This window comes from Chaetura pelagica, unplaced genomic scaffold (genome assembly GCF_000747805.2).
Source record: "Chaetura pelagica isolate M959 unplaced genomic scaffold, ChaPel_1.0 scaffold336, whole genome shotgun sequence".
Classification (NCBI taxonomy): Eukaryota; Metazoa; Chordata; class Aves; order Apodiformes; family Apodidae; genus Chaetura; species Chaetura pelagica.
Window position 1 is genome coordinate 2,459,143 of NW_009953652.1, and position 19,951 is coordinate 2,479,093.

At 36.9% G+C, this 19,951-nt stretch overlaps 1 protein-coding gene across 1 annotated transcript in view; it reads right to left on the reverse strand.

Annotated features, from left to right (window-relative positions):
- Positions 1–19,951, reverse strand: part of KIF16B (kinesin family member 16B) — a 131,375-nt gene that overhangs the window by 109,271 nt on the left and 2,153 nt on the right. The window contains exons 3-11 of the mRNA XM_010000183.1: positions 16,855–16,971; positions 12,576–12,673; positions 11,980–12,089; positions 11,215–11,357; positions 9,688–9,856; positions 9,372–9,503; positions 5,951–6,126; positions 3,859–3,924; positions 827–886 (exon numbers count right to left, since the gene is read on the reverse strand). Of these exons, the coding sequence (XP_009998485.1) occupies positions 827–886; positions 3,859–3,924; positions 5,951–6,126; positions 9,372–9,503; positions 9,688–9,856; positions 11,215–11,357; positions 11,980–12,089; positions 12,576–12,673; positions 16,855–16,971 (1,071 nt within the window). The remainder of the gene's footprint in view (positions 1–826; positions 887–3,858; positions 3,925–5,950; positions 6,127–9,371; positions 9,504–9,687; positions 9,857–11,214; positions 11,358–11,979; positions 12,090–12,575; positions 12,674–16,854; positions 16,972–19,951) is intronic.

The following is a 19,951-nucleotide window of genomic DNA, read 5'->3' on the forward strand; positions in this document are numbered from 1 at the left end:
TAGGGAACACAAAAGTCTCAGCCTACATTATGCAAAAAGCACAGTACAGAAATGACCAAGCTGCCCTCTTGGATCTGTACTAAATCCACAAAACTCAAGAGAGCAGTCTGTCGATTTAACTGCTCCAAAACTAGTCTGGAGTCATATAAAGAGAGAAATGCAGGCCAGCTTACACAAACCAGTTGCAACAATTCCTGTGCTTGGGTCTCCAGAGCATGCTTAGGTCAGATGCATCTGTTTGGTTTGATGAAAACCTACTGGAGGAGACTCAGCTGCAGAAATTCCCTTGAAAGTTGTTTTTCAAGTTTACAAGCCATTTCTGACCAAACTGTGATTCTGAAGGCCAATGCAAAAACCTGTATCCACTATGCAGCACATTCACTACGACACTCAATGTAATATAAAAAGGTGATTATTCACAGGTCTTGATACAAACACCAAGGGGATGGAGGAACCTACTTGTGCTTGCTGCCCCAGGTTTTCTCTGTTTGTAATCCAATAAATGCATTCACCATTCTAAAGATTTCTAAGAGATACACTGTTCTGCATTGAGGTTACTATGGTGAAGGAAACAAAGAGCTGTGCTCATTTTTATTAATGACTATTTTAAATATTCAAAACCACCACTGTGCCTGAATATTTCAGGCCTGAATATTTACTCTTAAAACCTCTAAAAAATTAATTCTTTTGAGTAAGTCAAAACATTACTGAGAAAATATTGTTATTAAAAAAAGCCAGAGAAGGTGACTTAGATCAGGACCTCTTTGTGAAGGAAAAATTAAGGCTAGTTCAAATGGCAAGTTTAAAATTTATTTCTTTTCCTTACTTTCAGAATATCTTGGGTTTCATTCCACTTGTTTGTCCACTCTTTGGTCAGCTCTTGTACCTAAAAAAGAAAACAAATATTAGAAGAAAAAAAAAAACAACCAAAAAACACATTTATTCTGAAGTCCTCAATAAGACATTGCTAGAGAAGTACTAGATATTTGTGTAATTATTTGTGAAGTTTAATATTTCAATTTAGAATAACACTGTTGCTTCTGCAATAAGTCACCATACCTACAATTTCTGCCTCTCAAAAAGAAAATTACAAACCCCTTACTGATACTATAAAGTGAAACAAAGGACAGGGATAGCCACTTGAAATAATGGCAGGCATTTTCAAATAAATTAAATCATTCTGAACTCCCTCATCAGTCCTATGAAGTCCACTGCTAGAGATTGATCCAGTAGCTTTAACAAGGTAACAGCTCCTTCCTACAGCAGATAGGCATGTTCACGCTGAAATACCCTCTGGAAATTGCAGAGGATAGTGTGCAGAGGAAGAAGCAGACAGGCAGCCTTCACGAGAGTATTAGAGCAAAGTTTGATGCAACACAAAAATCCCACACTTGACTAAAACTGGCACAGAAGTGTGAAACTGCTTGCAAAGGCATTACAGACAGGGAAAGTGTCAGGTATGGATGCTTAGTTTTTTCCTGCCTTTCCTACTCATCCAGCTGTCCATTTTGTAAGTTACCTTTCATAGTTCCCATACCAGTAAAGGCTGTTTTCATTTCAGAGTCTTTCAGACATTTTAGAAAACAGTACAGAGAGGATGCTCTGGCTGACTTGGAATTGTAATGACATTAAATAGAACATACATATAGACACTTTTTCTATAAATCACCAGATTTTTAAAAACATACATAACCTTTTATGTGAATTCACCTCAACTGCAGAAAGCTGGGGGTAAAAAAACAAAACAAAAAACCCAAACCCAGCTCTGTCCCCTTTTTTCTACAGTGGTTTTATACATAAAATAATTTAAAAAAAAGCTCATCAGTACATTTCCTCCAAACATTTCCACATTTGCTTCCTAGCTGTCTTTGCCAGCTACAGCTTAATCAATGGGAAATAAAGAAGCTTCTTATCTCTATCTACATCTCAATATTTCAAGAGAAAAGTAAATGCATCTTTCAATGTATCAGATCAGTCTTAGTGCTGGTAATCAGAATGTTAAATTATTTAAAAGATTAAAGAACCATGTTCTTATATAAGGACTTATTAAAGAAAGCTACCATATATTTGTCAGATAATTTGAATATGGTGATAAAAGTCTTTAGATACGTATAAACAAATTAATTACTGCACTCATTTGATTACAAAAGCAGCTATAACCAATGCAATATCTGCTAAGAATTTTCAGAAATTATTACTATTGTAATTATTATGACTAGTAATCACATAACCTTCTAATGAGGCTGACAGAAGATAATAAAATATGCTCGATATACTCCCCACACAGAGGGGCCAACACTTCTGAGCAGGACGAGCAGCGATTACTGTCAGAGCATGAATAACATACTCTAATTAGCATACAGTCAGCAGTTTATTTTACTCAGCTACTCTTAGATAAAAGCATTATGTTTGTGCACAAAAATAAAAGCATACTACACATACTAACAACATTAACATTCACCTCTGTCTCAGCCAAAAAAAAATATTAAGCCTAGAATGAAGATGAAAAAAAACCAACCTGCAACTGAAGGCTTATCCTACAGTTATACTACAGTTTAAGCTCCTACCTTAATTATTGAATATAACAAAGTAAGGATTCCTGCATACACTATACAGAGTTGTAAAATGCCTTCCTAGTAGAAACTTGGCTTATGGAGAAGCCTGAAGTCTACTTTGCAGCTACAGCTCATGCTGGAAACAACATGTGTATTATTTTTGTCACGAAGTGTATTTTTAATGTAGCTTTTCACTGAAAAGTATTTCTGCATGTCTTTAAAATTGGTATTACCAAAGGGAATCCTGAGAAGTGCAGACAGATAACTGCACTCATTACTTTGATCAAACAGGATTCTCAAAGCAATGCATTCATCTGCTAAATGTAAAGGTCTAAGAAGTGTAATTGTAAATCTTACCATTTAAACCAGCTAAGAAGCCCCTATTTTTTAGAGGCATCATATCTATATTTCATTGTCATCTTGTTGACCATATTCAGTACTAAATATTTGCTGTTATTTAGCCAAATGCTTCAAATAGTCTCCTCTTTTTGCTTCCTAAGTCTGTGTAATACTATTTTTTATGAGCAGTTTGCAGTAGCTTCAAAAACAGGCAAGTATAGAGAAAAAAATTAACACAGAATGATAAAGAATGAAAGATCATAAATTAGAGAAATGAAAGTACCATTATATCTATATTATTTTGGATCCTACGAGTTTAGATAAACTACCTGGGAATTTTTCCCAGCCTCTACATTGGGCTGGATTATTGAAGCACCTTGGTGTGAGGTACACCATGAAGTGCACCTAGATCTTAGACCCTCCCCAAAAAAGAAAGATAATTCAGCCCTGAACGTATTTGTCCATATCAGATTTAAAGACTGAAATTTTCTGAAAACCTAAACCAAGAACACAAGTTACTGATTAATTGAAAACATAAGGGAGTTGACCATACAGCCATAAAGCTTTTACTGCATTTTCTACACACTGAATGCTTTGTGACTGTGATTACAGGTTACTGATTACTCTGATTTAGTGACCTTCCCCTCTCTATTCTATTTACAAACATACTTTTTAGTAAGGCAAGATGGCCTGGGAACAAATATTTTCATTAAATAGAACTGCTGTATAAATATCAAAGATACACTTTGTTCTTAATTATAAAGTTATCTTACATTAGCAGGATCACAACATTCCAAGTTCACACATAAGTGTTTGTCTTTTTCTACAGCACCAAAACAATTCTGTTTGGTGGGAGAAAATCTAGTTACGCATCAAAAAATTCCTGAAAATTACCAACACTTGCAACCGACCCCCCCCTTTCCTCTTTTTTGTTTAAAAATTGTTTTATGAAATTATGACTCACCCTTGCTTCATTCTGCTGAAGCTTTTCTTCCATACTTAAAGCTGTTGGAGAATCCAAGAGTGCAATCTAAAATTGTAAAAAGTAAATATCATCAAGTTAAAAAAGGAAGGAAAAAGTAACAATTTCTGGTGAAATCAAATAAAAAAATGTAATTGTTCAACTTTATTATTTAGCATGAAGTATTTTACACTCCAATATACATAATTTTACCTTGAAATACTGTAAACAGAGTAATCAAAATCCTGTCAAAGCAGATATTTCAAATACAAATAATTTGAGTGCATTACTCCCACTCACATTGTATACAGGGGGTCACACACATGCAGACACAGAACACAAGTTTATTCTGATACATCTATCTTAATATTTCTTTAAAACATGAAAATTTATTATGCATCAATAATTAACCATTTTTCCATAATACATACATATATTGCTTATCTTTAATATAAATATTTTAAGGTAACTGGCCTTAGAAAAAGGAAAGCTACTACACAACACACACACCACACACAAACAATACTCATTGTTATGTGACCTTCTACACTGAATCCAGCACTATATTTTGGTAACCAGTATCTTCAGCGATCTACAGAAGCATTTGCAATACAGTATTCTGGGAATATAACAGAAAAATCACAAAAGAAATTACACAGAGATTTATATTCTACTGTGCATACATAACACCACCTGCTGTTTTACCAACCATGACAAATTCAATTAACGTAAACAAGTTCTCTATTGTCTCCCACACAGCCATCTATCACATCCTGCAACTGAATCAGATTTATTTTTGTGATATCCACTGCTTTACAGCTTGGAACTAGGTCAAAGCATTAGATCTTCAAAGAGGTCCAAGTTTCATCTACTTCGCTAACACTTAAATCAAAGTGTATTTTGAAAATAAATTAATTTTCCCACCCCAAAGAATATGGGAGAAACACAAGTATAACAGAGTAATTCAACCACATAAAGAGTTTTCTAATTGTTTGTAACAAAGTAGAGCTCTCTACTTTAATCATCTACAATACCTAATACTGCTTCCAACTGTGCTCCCATCCCCTTTTTCAGCAAATGTTTTATAGCATGAAATCTAGCCGAAGTACTACCCTTCTACGAAAAGTCTACACTGAACTGATATTTCACATTGCACATCCCATCTAAAATAAAATTAGATAGTTCTATAAATAAATTTGAAGTATCATTTCAGATACTTCCAAATCAAATTTGCTCAAGTATGAAATCTAGCCCTCCCAAGTGACATTATTAAGAAGAGATAGTCGGTCTGAGCCAATTGCATATTCATAGAATCACAGAATGGTTTGGGTTTGAAGCAACCTTAAAGATCATCTAGTTCCAACACCCCTGCATGGGCAGGGACACCTCCCACTAGATCAGGTTGCTCTAGGCCCCATCCAACCTGGCCCTGAACACTTCCACTTTCTTATTGTTAGCTTGGTTTCACCGTCCTGGAAGTAGACTAAAAATTAAGCCTAACTGAGCTTGGGCAGGAAATTTTTATAGTGGCTAATACTAATAGAACAAGAAAGGGAATTGAGCAAAAGGGAGGTATTGTGTAACGTTTCCTTACATCACTGAAAATAATTTTACATATTTAGCATGTTACATATTTTCTAATGTACTGTGTAGCCAAACACAAATAAAATGTATCATTCAAACCTACACATCTTCATTTTTATATTTATGCATCTTAAACACTTTATAAATTCTGTCTGTTAAGATACTAGATAAACTAAGTCTTCGGTCCAGCAGGCTAGACCCAGGAAATAGTTACTGCTCAGTCTCCTCATGCTGTGGTGACTACCTTCTTCACAGCACACTGCAAACAAGCTCTGATTATACTGAGAGAAAGCTAAAAGATTCAGGACAACAACTTTTCCCTCCTTATGTTAAAAGAGGTAATCTACTGGTCACATGGAAACTGATTCCATCAGGAAAATAATATTAATTCATAGCCTCATAGAGCTTGTTTACTCAAATCAATATAATGAAAGATAATTATCTCATTACATTCTAAGAATAGATGTTATAACTCAAGGAAAATCACACACAAATTTCAAGTCAAGCTAACCTGATTCCCTTGAGCAAGCAGGGCTTTTAGTCGGGCTATTTCAGCTCTCAGCTCACGGATCAGTTTGACGTTAGGATCCTCATTAATAGTAGGCTTGTTGATGATGTTTTTGGCTCTATTTGCATAGCGAAGTGTACTTAAAGTTTCTCCATAATTGACATCAGCAGGTGAAATAGCTAAGGAGATGAAATCAGAAACAGTTTATCCAGCATCGTATGTTCCATTTAGTAAAGTTAGTTTATATTTAAAAGTCAGATAAACTTAATATGGATGAAGAAACAGAAATTTATGATTAACCAGTATGGCTACAATTTGTTCCAGCTCTTCACCTAGCTCCACTGCTTTCATGTCACTATAGCTTTGCTTAAGTAAGCACTGTATTAGAATAGTTTATTATTATAGTCAAGTCCAACAATCAAGTGTTGTAAAGAAACTTTGCTGTCAATCTTAACATTTATATTTTTCTGGAAAGTATCAGCATCCTATAGAAGTACTTCACAGACTCTCTGTAAAATATTCATAAGAAAGGTAATTTCAAGTAAAGTCACAGTAGGTCCGGTCCAAGTTTTGAAGGAAAGTGAAACAACATTCAAGCCTAAAGCAGACATGAAAACCAAAACAAGAGCTGCTATAATCTACAAACATAGCTGTTTTGCTGAGCTGCAGACAGCTGGCAGCACACTGAACTGCCACCTATCTGATGTATCAAGACAAACAAGTATTATTTTTAAAGACAACTTAACCAGGAAAAGCAATGGAATTTAAATGAAAGTGCTAATGCTATCTTTCACCTAATTTTCCTAACAATATACAATAAGCTCCTGAATACAAAGATATTTACTGCATCCAAATAGATGAGCAAAAACACAGAAGAGAACACCACCACTAAGAAATTATGAGGGATCAGAAATCTTACTAATCAAAGTGAACAAGAGACACAGAAAATCAGACAACAAAAAGCCCTGAAAAAAATAATCAAGTAGCTGAAATATTCTGCTCTTCCTTATTCTCTCAACAGCAATAAATATTCTTTTTGTGGTAGAGACTTCCTGAACTAGGGGAGATGTGCTTGGCAACAGACTATACCTCCCCTAGCTCATACTAACACTTCCCTACTTTATCTACTGTCTCCTCTCCACTACTCAATAATTCTCTTTCTGGAAGGATGTTAAAATATGTTACAGAAATATGACAAATCAGAATTGGATGTCTTCTTATAAGAGCCTTTCCTACAGTTTGAGGTGATCTTCCTGCGTTTTTTGTGTTTAGGTACAGAAATGGCAGGCCAAATGCATCCAGACAGCTTGTCAGGCTCTGTTAGGCAATTCAGCCACGTTACCAGTATAGCGTGTTGGTGAAAAGATCAACCATCAGGACTCTGCCAAGAAGCACCATCGTTAATAGATGAAGTAGCTGAAAAAGCAGCTGTGTGCTGTAAGCATTATTATAGGCTCACTGAAAGCTCACTGTGTTTCTAAAACTTCTCCTTCCAATCCCTCTGTTGAAAAAACCCAGTTACTCAACAGTGTTAAGTGAAAGATGTGGACCTGTTGGAACATGTCCAGAGAAGGGCCACAAAAATTATCTGAAGGCTGGAGCACCTCTCTGACGAGGACAGGCTGAGGGAGTTGGGGTTGTTCAACTTGGCAAAGGCTCCAGGGGGACTTCATAGTGGCCTTCCAGTACCTGAAGGGGGCCTACAGGAAAGCTGGGGAGGGTCTTTTTACAGGGGCTTGCAGTGATAGGACAAGGAATAATGGTTTTAAACTACAATAAGAGAGATTTAGGTTAGAGATCAGGCGGAAATTCTCCAGTGTAAGGGTAGTAAGACACTGGAACAGGCTGCCCAGAGATGTTGTGAGGGCTCCATCCCTGGAGGTGTTCAAGGGCAGGTTGGATGGGACTCTGAGCAGCCTGTTCTAGTGGGAGGGATTCCTGCCCATGCAGGGGAGTTGGAACTCGATGATCTTCAAGGTCCCTTCCAACTCCAAACATTCTGTGATTCTGTGAAAGAAAGCATGAAGAAGAAAGATGCCAGCACAGTGTTATGTAGACAGAAAAACAAAGCAGAGGCTGGTCCAAGATTTTCTTTTAGTACTACTGTGATCATCCTGAGGAAGGAAGGTGACATAGATCCCACAAACATCCCCAAAATCATGCAACAAAGGAACTGCTACCCAGATAAGCAACTGAAGAACCAGAACTTGATCCAATGCATTTTTATTCCTTTGATCCAGCTCTTCTACTGTTCCCAAAAAAGGACTGCATCAGTTAGTCTGGTTTTAATTTGAGCAGGAAAGAGCGAGAAACATTTCAGAGCTGCTCTTTTCTTCAAGCCTTACACCTCCAACATCCAAAATCCTCCCCTCACCTTAAATAGCCTCCTAGCTTCACTTGGGGTTTTTTTAGGAATGGAATTCCCATTCCAATTTGTTAAAAAACCTGCAATACATATGCCATAGGTAGGTTTTTAAACCAAGTGATCCTTACAAAGCATCCTGAGTAAAAAGGATGCTGTAAGAACAGTTTACAAGATGACTGGTCATAAATAATTAAAGTTTAGACAAAAAGCTAAAATGCTGTGTGCATTCAAAAAGTAGGTTAAATTAAAATTATAGTCTTACCCATAGAACGTCAAAAGACATCAGGTTGTTTCTGCTGCTAATGCAATAAAAACAACACAGTTTTGGAAAAGTAAACTGATTCACACATCAGTATTGACTAGATGCACAAAGCTGGAATATATTTTTTAACTGGAGATCAAAGACTGCAACCTGGAGCAGAAAGATGTAAGGGGAGAGAAGTACAAGACTTTATCTAGGCTCAGGTTTGAGCATTTACCATGAGCAACAGAGCTGTCTGGAATGCAAATGAACCTCAAGAATAATCAGGAACTATTGAAGTTTAACTGGTCAAATTAGCTAACCATTCCACTGTCCATCCATCAAAGAATCACAGCAGTGAGGCAGATGTCAGAGCAAACACAGGCAATTAGGCACATGTATTTGGGTGATTCTTATTTATGCAAACAAATATGTAACAACTGTAGACACACAATCTGGATGCCTTGTTACACTGGTGACCAAATAGTCAGTGGTTAATGCACCCAAATACCTGACTTACATATGAAAATTAAGCTCTTGAATTCTGCAGGCAGACCTGCTATTGTTCCTGATATTACTAAACAACTAGACTGCCTCCATACACTCAATGAAATTCTGTGTAGTTCTACTGCTGGAAGAGGTGTCCTGCAGAGCCCACTTAAAGGCAGAGTGTTACTAGAAGACTCAGAAAGAAGGAAATCATTATTGTGTAAACAATATTCTGCCTTAACAAAGCATCTGGAATCTAACTATTTACAGCCACTCCTATTAAGCATGAACTGTTCAAGATGCAAAAAAATAATTTAAAAAACACTTACTGGCAATCATGATTGTTTTAGAGTTTCCTCCTAGGCTGTCTTTCAACAGCCAAGTCAACACAGAGTCCCTGTAAGGCACAAACACTTGTTTCTTCTTTGAAAGAGGATTTGTTGCATCCTGAGATAAATCAGCTGTGATGTGGGGGTAGGGAAAAAAAAGCACAATTACGTATTTTCATTAATTTTCAAAAAGCATATGTGTTAGACCAAAATTTGTGTAAGTAAAAATGAACAGAATTCTAAGTAAACAAACAGAAAGGTATTTAACAACTAAAAGAAACCCCAAAACAGACAAGCACAAAAATCAGAGACTTACCTAAGGCAGAAATTACATTTCCCAGAGTAACTAGAGATTTGTTAATATTCCCTCCTTCCTTTAATCGAACCCCTGTGGCACCAGTGGCATCTGCTCTCTCACTTCCAGCAAGATCTACTAAATGGATCTTACTAACAGTTTCACAAGGCATTTCGGAATCAAATTTAGCCTACAGAGAAAAAATAGAAGGAAAAGTGTGTTAAGCTATCAAATTACAAAATTTTACTGATTCCAACTTAGAGGCCTTTTTCATCTTACAATTTAATTTAACTTGTTTACAATAGCAGAGCTTCAGAAGACAGGTGTATCAGAGGTGCCACAGAAAGTCATTTGATCATGAATTGCTGCATAACTCCCACTCATGTGGTTACTACTTTAAATTGGATTATTTGCAACTTTCTAGCCACTTACGCACATGCACTGAAACCTGTGAATTGGTATTTGCATGATGCACAGTGAATATGTGTTGCATTCATTTTATTAAACTTTCAACACTTAGATATATATTTAGCTTTCAGCAAGTTCTAGCATACACAGACACATTTACACTAAATTTCTCCCCCTGCTTCCAAGTTCAAGTAAGTAGCAATTGCAATTTTATCCTATGATTTTAGCTGAGGCTTCCTCCCAGTTTTTATCTTAATTCATGTAAGCCAACTCAGATTGCCCTACTTCAAATTTCCTTCCACTTTTACAGCACAACAGTAGAAAAAAACATTTTGCTGCCCGCCTCTCATCTTCTTCTGAAAGCTTTGTAATGAGCAATTTATCATTTGTGAACAGCTGGTGCATGGGATTTTGTGCATGTGTGTTTTTGGAGGGAGACATGCAAAGTTCTGTCAGAAGAGTGAACCACCTCTATGCTACCTTCTCTTCATCTAGTAGGTTATCCATGGACTGCCTAAAAAGGCCCCTAAAACAAGATGAAGAGCAGGAGTCATTAGAAAAGGAGTTTACTACATATAAAAAAGGAGATGTTATATCTCCATTGTAGCATCAGTAAACCAAGGAATATAAACAGGTTCAATAGTAATGAGGATTCAGCAAGAAAACAGTGAGAAAACATTTCTACGTGCTATGATTTCAGCCATGCAGAGCGTCTTTTTTGTAAACCTTGGATAACATCAGAGTGTAAAGGGTATTTCACAGAATCACAGCCCATGTTTGACTAGCTGAAGCCTCCTCACACAACATGTTCCTCACCCACTCCTCCTGTCAGAGCAGCATCATGAAACACAGTGGCACTGGTTACTGTTATCCAATCTGAACTCTCAATAATTATCTCCTTAAAATCTATTAAATACCATTTTAAGTAATGACATTGCACTGTAAATTTTAAAGATTATAATCACTGATAAACTTGTTTATAATTCCCAAAACAGTATTTTCACATTTTTAAACTTCCCTGTCACAAGACAACAACATAGCCATTATCCATCCGTTCTTGCTTATTTAACAATCTTGGGTTTTAATTATCGTATAAATTATAGAATGTAAACACATATTAAGTCAGCGGGTTTTTGATACCTGAGTGAAGTTGATTGTGAAAATGGCATGTGACCTGCTACTGACATCATTCATTCCAGTTGCAGCCGTTGTTCTGTTTATATTTCCTGCATCCATAAGTTCCTCTACATCACCATAATTTTGCACTAAATGTTTAGACAAATCTAAAGAAAGACAGAGTGTTACACTATGCTCATACATGCACTTGATTTGCCTCACAAAAAGATTCAAATTATCCTCACTGCTGCAAAATATTGCTGCAATTAGTGTTTATTGTCATACTTGCTTATCACTGAAGGAAAGGAATGAGGCCTCATGTGAACAATGGAAAACTTACATGTTTACAGTAAATTAAGAAAAAAATATGCAATCCTAAAGTACTAACTGCAATAACAAGCATAATCCCTCAAGAGACATGAACCTTCCCTGGCAGAGGGCAGATTATGACAATTAGTTCCTAATAGGCTTTTTTCCACCTAAGCATTAGAGATTGGTAAATCTTAGTCAACAAATTCTTAAAACCAATCGCATCCTTTAATATTATTTTAAAATGTGTTATAAACTCACAGATAAAAACTGCATATGTATAACAATCTTCAAATTGGGAAAGTGAGTGGGGATACAAAATGAAAGGCTATTCTCCGTTAGCGCGTTTCTATCAAAGGGAAGCACTGCATCATCATTTATAATTTAAAAGATAACAATGCCTTACGCAATTAGACATGACATTTTAGAATATGTAAACATAATAAAATGACAAGTGCAGAACACTGAAAATGTTTTTACCCTCAACATACGGTCCTTCTTTTGGATGTTCTCGTATTCGTAAATTATTAGTTTTTGATGACTTCCGTCGGAGAAGATCTCTCACACGCTCATTATAAATTTCCAGATAACTGAAAGAGAAAGATTAGAAAACCAGTGACTGATTCAAGAACCTTTTTCACACTGTGTTTGAATGCAAGATGCCTGGAGAAGCAAAGAGATCCAAAGTTGGCTTAAGATAGTAATTGATTGCAGTGTACTTGTATCATAAGGAAAAAAAGCCAAAACAGCAAGAAGCAAGTAGAAAGGAAGCAGCTGTCAGCACAATCAGGATCTAACGTCAGCCTGAAATAAAGGGTAAAAATAAGGAAGATACTGTCCAGTAGCAATGGCATTTTCACCATCATTTAAATATAGCAAAATGCACAGCTGTTAGATTGAAGTTAGTAGCACTGCACATTTTGACTACGACTGCCAACAAAAAACAATTATAGGACTGAGGCCAAGCATGGAAAGTTATCTGAAAAGCACACTTTTCTCAGAGATAAAATGAAACAGGGTGAGTGTAACTGAAACAAGTTTGATAATCAGCAAATTATTAGCACACCAAGACCTACCTCACTTCTGTTCGAAAGGATGCCTCATTCCGCTTTGTTTTTTCACTTATTTTGCTGAATAAACCTTCACAAATTCGAGGTATTAAACCAGCATCACCCTGCAACAACAACAATCCTTATTTAGAAGGCAATGCACGCACACACAACGTATTTTGAAAAATAAAACCCAATAGCACTAGCTGAGAGTTCCAACATCCAGAAAAAAAGGGAAAAAAAATAAATCACAATTTTTCAGCAAATGCCCTCTTGCCCTTTATTTAATTGATGTCACTTTGCCGTTTTAATCCTTGTGTGTGTGTACTGGACCCCACATACCAGCTCCAATTCTTTGCTAGTGGGATATATTTTGCTCCCCTCATTTAGTTCAAGCTTAAGGCAGAAACTGACTCCTCAGAGCAACACATGAACTGTCTTATCTCAATAGTATTTTTTAGAACTTCTATCTCATTTCACTATGGACTTGGTAACATCTGCAGGGAATGGGGAAAAAGCCATAGATGTGCACCCATGAGCCACTCTCATTCAAATCTCTAATTTCCAGCTCAGAGTCCTTCCTGTCTTGAGCAGCAGGCCCTTTGGATAAAATAGCATGCAATAACAAAATTAAAACTACATTCACTGTATCCCATAATGCAGCCAAAGTAAAATTAATATTTAAATTCTGAATGCTTGAGTCTGCAGTCAAAGAATTTTTATGCATAAAATGCTCAGTCAGTTTAATAAAGCAAACTGAAAAAGCATATCCTTCTCACAGATCTCTTACAGACTACATGGTTTACTAGCAGGGCTGCAACTATCCATTACGGGGTCCTTGACACTTCAGCTAACACAGCAGCCAGCACCAGCAGGATGTCATCTTCTCAATTAAGCTGGCACTTGAGAATTGAGCTTCATTCCAGCAGGGCTGCTGCTCCACCACTGATGTCAAAGATGTGCCAGACTGTGAAGCAAAAGCTAACACTGATGAGATATCCAAGCCTTAGCATGCAGCTCCACTCTTCCCATTGCTCCAGGGAGACATTTTCCAGCCAAGCAGCAAGGCAGTAAGTCAAAAGCCAGGGTTTTCCTCAGCAGCAGAGGGGAGCAGGAGAGTGCCTTGCAGTTCTGATCCCAGCTGACAACATGTTGTTTCGATCCCAGCCAGCCCTGTTCCCACACAGAATAGGTAAATGACCAACTACCTGCTGAGTATATCTCTTCCCTACCACTTCCTAAAGACAGCAGTTAACACTCTTTTCAGAGCTGAAACGAGTGAATGTGGCTACTAAGAATAAAGGGAGAGGACATATATATACAGATGAGCTTTGAGCCCAGAGCTGCAAACTCAGAAGTAGCTCACAAAACAGTCTGTCAGCTGCAATTTGCCTCCAGTTCAAAAACACATAAGAGATTTGATGCAATGGACTAATTCTAATGCTATGCACCACTGAGAGAAACGTTCTTGCTTAGAGTTAGGGACCTTTTAACTAAACAGGAGGCAAATTAGGACAAACCAAACCAAACAACCAAGGTGAGCATAGCCCAGACACTCCAGGCACCCAAGACTTTGTCTGGTGGGATTCTGCAGATACCTGGCAGCAGGAAAAACACAAACACAGCGCACACTCCCACAGTCTGGCAGGGCGAATGCTTCATGGGCAAAGATGTGTCTTCTACTCAGATCCCCACATAAAACACGACCCTTCTTGCCCAAGCTCACCCCAAGCCTGATCCCATGCTGGTTCCCTCTGTCCTCATTTTCCAGCTTCCCCCTGCATTCTCTGTACCAGCAATCTTCTCCCAGGTGTTATAGCTGAGCTCCTCTTCCTTTCCTTTGCCCAGATATAATTCCTAATTCATCATCCAGTCTCTTTTTTTTTTTTTTTTCAATCATACCATATTCCTCCAGTTTGCCCTTTTCCAGTCCTTCCTCCTCTTAATCAGAGTCTCAAACCACACACCATCCTTTGAAAAAATCAATTTCTCTCTTTCTACCATACCTAACCCTTCACCTGACTGTACCTTGGATGAAAAAAACGAACACACAAACAAAACCCTAAATAAAAGGAGAAACTTGCAGCTTCATCAGGCTTTTTTTGAGAAAGTTGTCTTTGGTAACAGAGCAGCCTTCCCCAATATGTATCAATCTCTAATTCCACATAAAGTTCAGGGTTCAGTATTGGAAATTTACACACACTTCTTTATTTTTTTCTAAATACAAGAAGAGGAAAATTACTTTTCTTTCATCTCATGCTTGGAAACACCTGAATAGCTTTAATTAAAATTTAAGAAAAAACATGAAAGATCCATCACAAAGTTTTAGGTGAGTCATTAGTGTCTGACACAATTTAGCAACTGCAAAGAGAGTCTTAAAATAGGAAATATTAGCTCTAATTGAGTAACTTCAACCATAGTAAAATAGTGATGAAAATGGAGGAACACACAGTTGCCAGCATTTTTATCAGTAAAATGTACATCTTACAGAATGCACACCTTTTTTTAGAAACTGTATTTAAACATTTTCTTCCTCTTCACCCCCTACAGCTCCAGGGCAGAATCAGCTACATCTTTGACAGGGTTTTTTGGGGGGTTACAGTTTCCAGTCATGGAAATCTGTAGAACCAAAACAGGCAGTTCTCTCTAGAGCTGAATTTCTCATTAAAAGCCTGTTTTCCTTATGTGTTATCTAAACAGAAAATTCCTTATTGCAATTTATATGTATTGTTTCTTATCCATCTACCTTTCCTGTCCTTTCTGCAGCAGCCTTCCACTTCTTGGAAGACTTTTATTCCTCCACATACTTCCTTTCTCTGCATACACAAGTCTGACTTTCCTCACATACTGTATTTTACAGATCTCTGATCATGTCAGGATCTCTGCTCAAGACTTACTCTAACTGGTCCATATACTTCTTGAAATGATTGCTGTACACAAGACTGCAGAAGAAGCCTTCCAGAGCCAAGAACAGCAGATCTTGAAAGCAAAATGAGAATAGAATTCATGCTTTTTAAGGACAAGTAGGGAAAAAAATATTTCCAATATAAGTTTTCTTACAGCACTGTAGTCTCCCTGACAGGGCCATCAATTTTCAAGCATTTAACTTGGTGGCTGAGTATATTTTAAACACATTCTGTACAAAGCCAGATTAAAGTATTTATGTATCATGGCAAGAAGATTAGATGTTTATTATTGAATAGTGTCAAACAAACTTCAACACGTATTCATTCACAAAATGTCTTGATGATTGTGGTCATTACATATAGTGAGGCAGACTCCTAAAAATGTAACTTTTATAAATCTCTGAAATAGAAACCCACATCTAGGTCATCTTTTCTGGTTAGAGAAGTGTATTCTGATTGCCATATTGAAGTTTATATATAAACCTACTTACTCTGTTACAACCAAAAGAAAAATATTTACAACTAATTTACTCTCCTAAACCAAAGGAGGTGCAAACTGGCCAGTCCTACCTTTCAAAAGAGTGATCTACCTAAGGAAGGACAAGTAGCTATAATCCCCTTTATAATTCTGCTGGGAGAAGATACCTGTAGTTTATTTTTTTCTCCAGGATTAAAGGAGAAGGAAACCTGCAGAGGTTGCCTTGCAACAAACTTATCAGTCAGCCATTTTACACTGCTCCACTCCCAAAAGTTTAGTGGATTGTTTCTGTCCTTGGGCAATCATAGAGGCAACTGCAAGAAACAATTTCCATTCCTCACAAACTGCAAAGTGCCCCTCCTGCCATGCCTTCTTCTTCCAGGGTTTCCACTGCAGTCCTCAACAGGACTTAATCCTTAAAATTAAAGTTACTGTATCATCTCATAATGGTTTGCTGAAACTTAAAATTAAGCAACTCTGATCCCCAGTTTCTATTCCTTACTTGACAGTCTTCTCTAAACATGGGTCAAGGGCCTCTTTTAAGCTTCAGACCCTTCAAAAAAGGTCTAAAAAACCCACATCTCTTCAGAAAAAGCTGAGCATTCATATTCTCAAAACCAGCGCCTGCTTTTTTGTCTTGAGTGTGGAAAAGAAAGTCAGCAGCAATATTCGAAATTTTTGGGTTTGCTACTGAAAATTACTGCTTTTTTTCCAGACAGAGTATCTCTTTTTAAACACCCTGCACCTCTGAAAGAATAGGCTCTAAAACCTGTGGTTACTACTTGAAGGTATGCTACATGGGTTGTCAGCAGCATACAGACACAATTAACAATAATGATTCCACAAAAACAGCCTCTTGCAATAGAATATTTTCAATGCATTGCTACAGAACAAAAATGTACATTTGCAAAATACAACATACCGCATTTCCCATCATGGTGTAGGACTTCCCAGATCCAGTCTGTCCATAAGCAAAAACACAAGCATTATAACCTTCAAAAGCAGATTTAAGCACATCTGTACCAAGATTTTTGAAAACCTAAAAACAAAGAAAGTTCTTTGAGATAACAGAAGCTTGGGGAAAACAGCTGTCATCAGCCACAGCTCAGCATCATAAATATTAAACTATAAACTACCACAATACAAGCTACTGGCATCAACTGACAATATTTACTACAAGACAGAAAACTAGTACCCCAAATAAAATGCTAAATATTACTACTATGTTTAGTTTACACAGGGCAACAGTCTATTTTTTTGCCAGAGATCTACTTGACAGGCAGTTGTACAAAAATCCTGAAACAAACGAACACTACTTTCTACTGCTTCAATTTTTTTCAGCTTATCTCAGATACTTCATTCACTTTTCCTTACTGTTAGTATCCTTATTGTTTGTATCTCTGCCAACTGTCCTGTGTTTGCCAAACTCTTCATCTTTTGCAAATATCCAGACCCTTCTCAAAAGGAAATCTTACTGATTCATTTGCATTTTTTCCTTTGACCAAGTGTAAAAAATTAGACCATTATTTTCTCCCTATTTCCTCTCTAGCTGGCTTTTACATACCAATACCTTTTAGGCTGGCAAACGTGGAAAAGTTCTCTCTATGGTAAGTGACCCTCTTTCCTCAGCTAGCCCCTTCACTTTCACCCTTTGAAACTGATAATGTTCCACCCTCTACATCCCATAATATGGGGATTTGCTCTCACCTAATAAGCTCAGCTCCCAGCAGATGCCTTCATCACCTTCCTCCGGCTTGCCATCTCCATTATCCCAGATTTCTGACCTTTCCTTATCATTACCCCTTATTTCCATCCACATTCCCACTGCACAGCTTCTCTCTCAATGAAAGTATTAATCTGACCATCCCAATCCAAACATATTTTCAAAAATCTCTTAAGAGCCTTCACATGATTTGGCTGCTCATCTGTAGTATACAGGAATTAAGTTAATTAAATTAACCAAGGTGTAAAAGTCATTATTAATAGCAAATGGTGCACACACAGTATAATCATGCCATTGCTACAAGGAAGAAGTGCTGGGTAATTTCTTCAATCATTAATGCTCCATTGCCAATGTCTTTGGAATACTTAACTTGATCTTCCTGTAAGAAAAGGAGTTACAATGCTGAAATCTGTTATAATTCTCAAAGAGGAGGAGTATAAAGATCAGCCAAATCACAACTGCCCTCTCACTTGTCATTTGGAAAGGAGCACCTTTGTTGAATTCTCCTTTCTAAGTAACTGCTCATTTATTTTTCCCCCCCTTTCTTCTGTTTCTTAATGTCCAAGATTTACCTCACCATCTTGACCAAGTCCTTAGGCACTATTGTTTTGACTTAATTTTTCTTTTAAAAATTTGTGGGTGATAGATAGGACACTTAGATTTGGTGTTGGATGAACACAAAGGCTTAACACACAAGTTAGAAGAAAAGATATGGTTAGGATGGGATTTTATCAGAAACAAATGACTGGAACACTGGCTTATGACAAAGGGGCAGTAAACTCATCAAAATTCTGTTTGTTTCTCTTCCATGATTACAAACTAGATAGCTTCGTGGTAACACCCCTCCTACTCTAATTTTTGTATACTAAAGTATATTTTACATCTACAAGGCTATTAAAAGGGCATGTAGTATTAAACAACTTCCATTTATTATTTTTCTGCCTTTCTAATGGAAAAATATAACAGTCATGAACAAAATGCACTAGACAACCACATTACCAGCAATCGAGATCAGTTTTATTCCATGGCAAGATGAATGTCAATGAATGACACCTTTCTTCTATGCCACTGGTGCAGTAAACTGGAAATTCTGCACCAACTCGATAAGAGCTTAACTACAAAGTCTTCTGATTAAGTATGAAATGAATAACACAAACAAAACAATAGCTTGTGCACCATTTGTTTAGAAACAGCACTCCCATTGTTTGAAAACTGTTTTTGTTTCCAACGTGCCGCACAAACTGTAATTAAAACAACACCTGACACAGGGACACAATATTTTTGTGGCTGAGCAAGAGAAGTTAGTATTCTTGCCAGCAAGGATGAGGAGGCAGTCTGGGGTTGTAGAACACACTGTAATAGCAGCCACGTTTAAGATTTATTGTTAGCATCCTATTACTACGAACCATAAAGCTCACAGCTTAAAAAAAAAAACATTGCTCAAGGCTGCTGCAGCAATCCACATATGAGCATTTCAATGTTTCCTTTTTCTATAAGCACCTGACACAGGCAAATCAAACTGATCTTTCTGCAACTTGTCCCACCCTGAAACAGAGGCAAAATGGCACTGGTAATGAAAAACTTAAAATATGGAAAACCTATCACTTCTATGTGGAAATAGGACATGAACACAGGATACAACCTGCTTACCCATTTATAATAATTCAAGTTTCCTTTGCAAATGGCAGTTTTAACAAGAACTAACTTCATTATTTCACAGCACATTCTGGGAAAAGCCCGCATTGTAACAGCAACAGCCTAACAACATAATGGACTCTCTTCCTGGGATTCTTCTAATTCTTGTCTAACACAGCTTTCCACAAGTATCTAAAGTCAGGTAAAGAAATACCTAACTAAGGAATAAAAAATATATATATATATCAAAGACCTATAAACCTAAGGCACAATCAATGCTTAAGAATTTCTATACTTCTATTTATAGTATATTTTGCAATATGCATTGATGAATAATCAATACTGTTTTATGGAGATGTACTCATGTATATCAGGAAGAACTAAGAATACAGTCATCAGTTACCACTGAGATTTATATGCATTTTCATAAAACTATGAAATACTGAACTGAGACCTTAATCAATTTGCATGAACAAACAAGGCAACGATTTGTTGTGTCTGCAAAACCACAACCAAGAATCTCAAGCTTCAGTTAGAACTGGAGCAGAAAAATACATAGAATAATGATCAAAGCTCCTTTAATTAAAATAAATAAATAACTCTCAGCATGCTCATCTTCAAGCATTTGCTAAAGATCTGGTACAGCCATAGGGCCTGAACC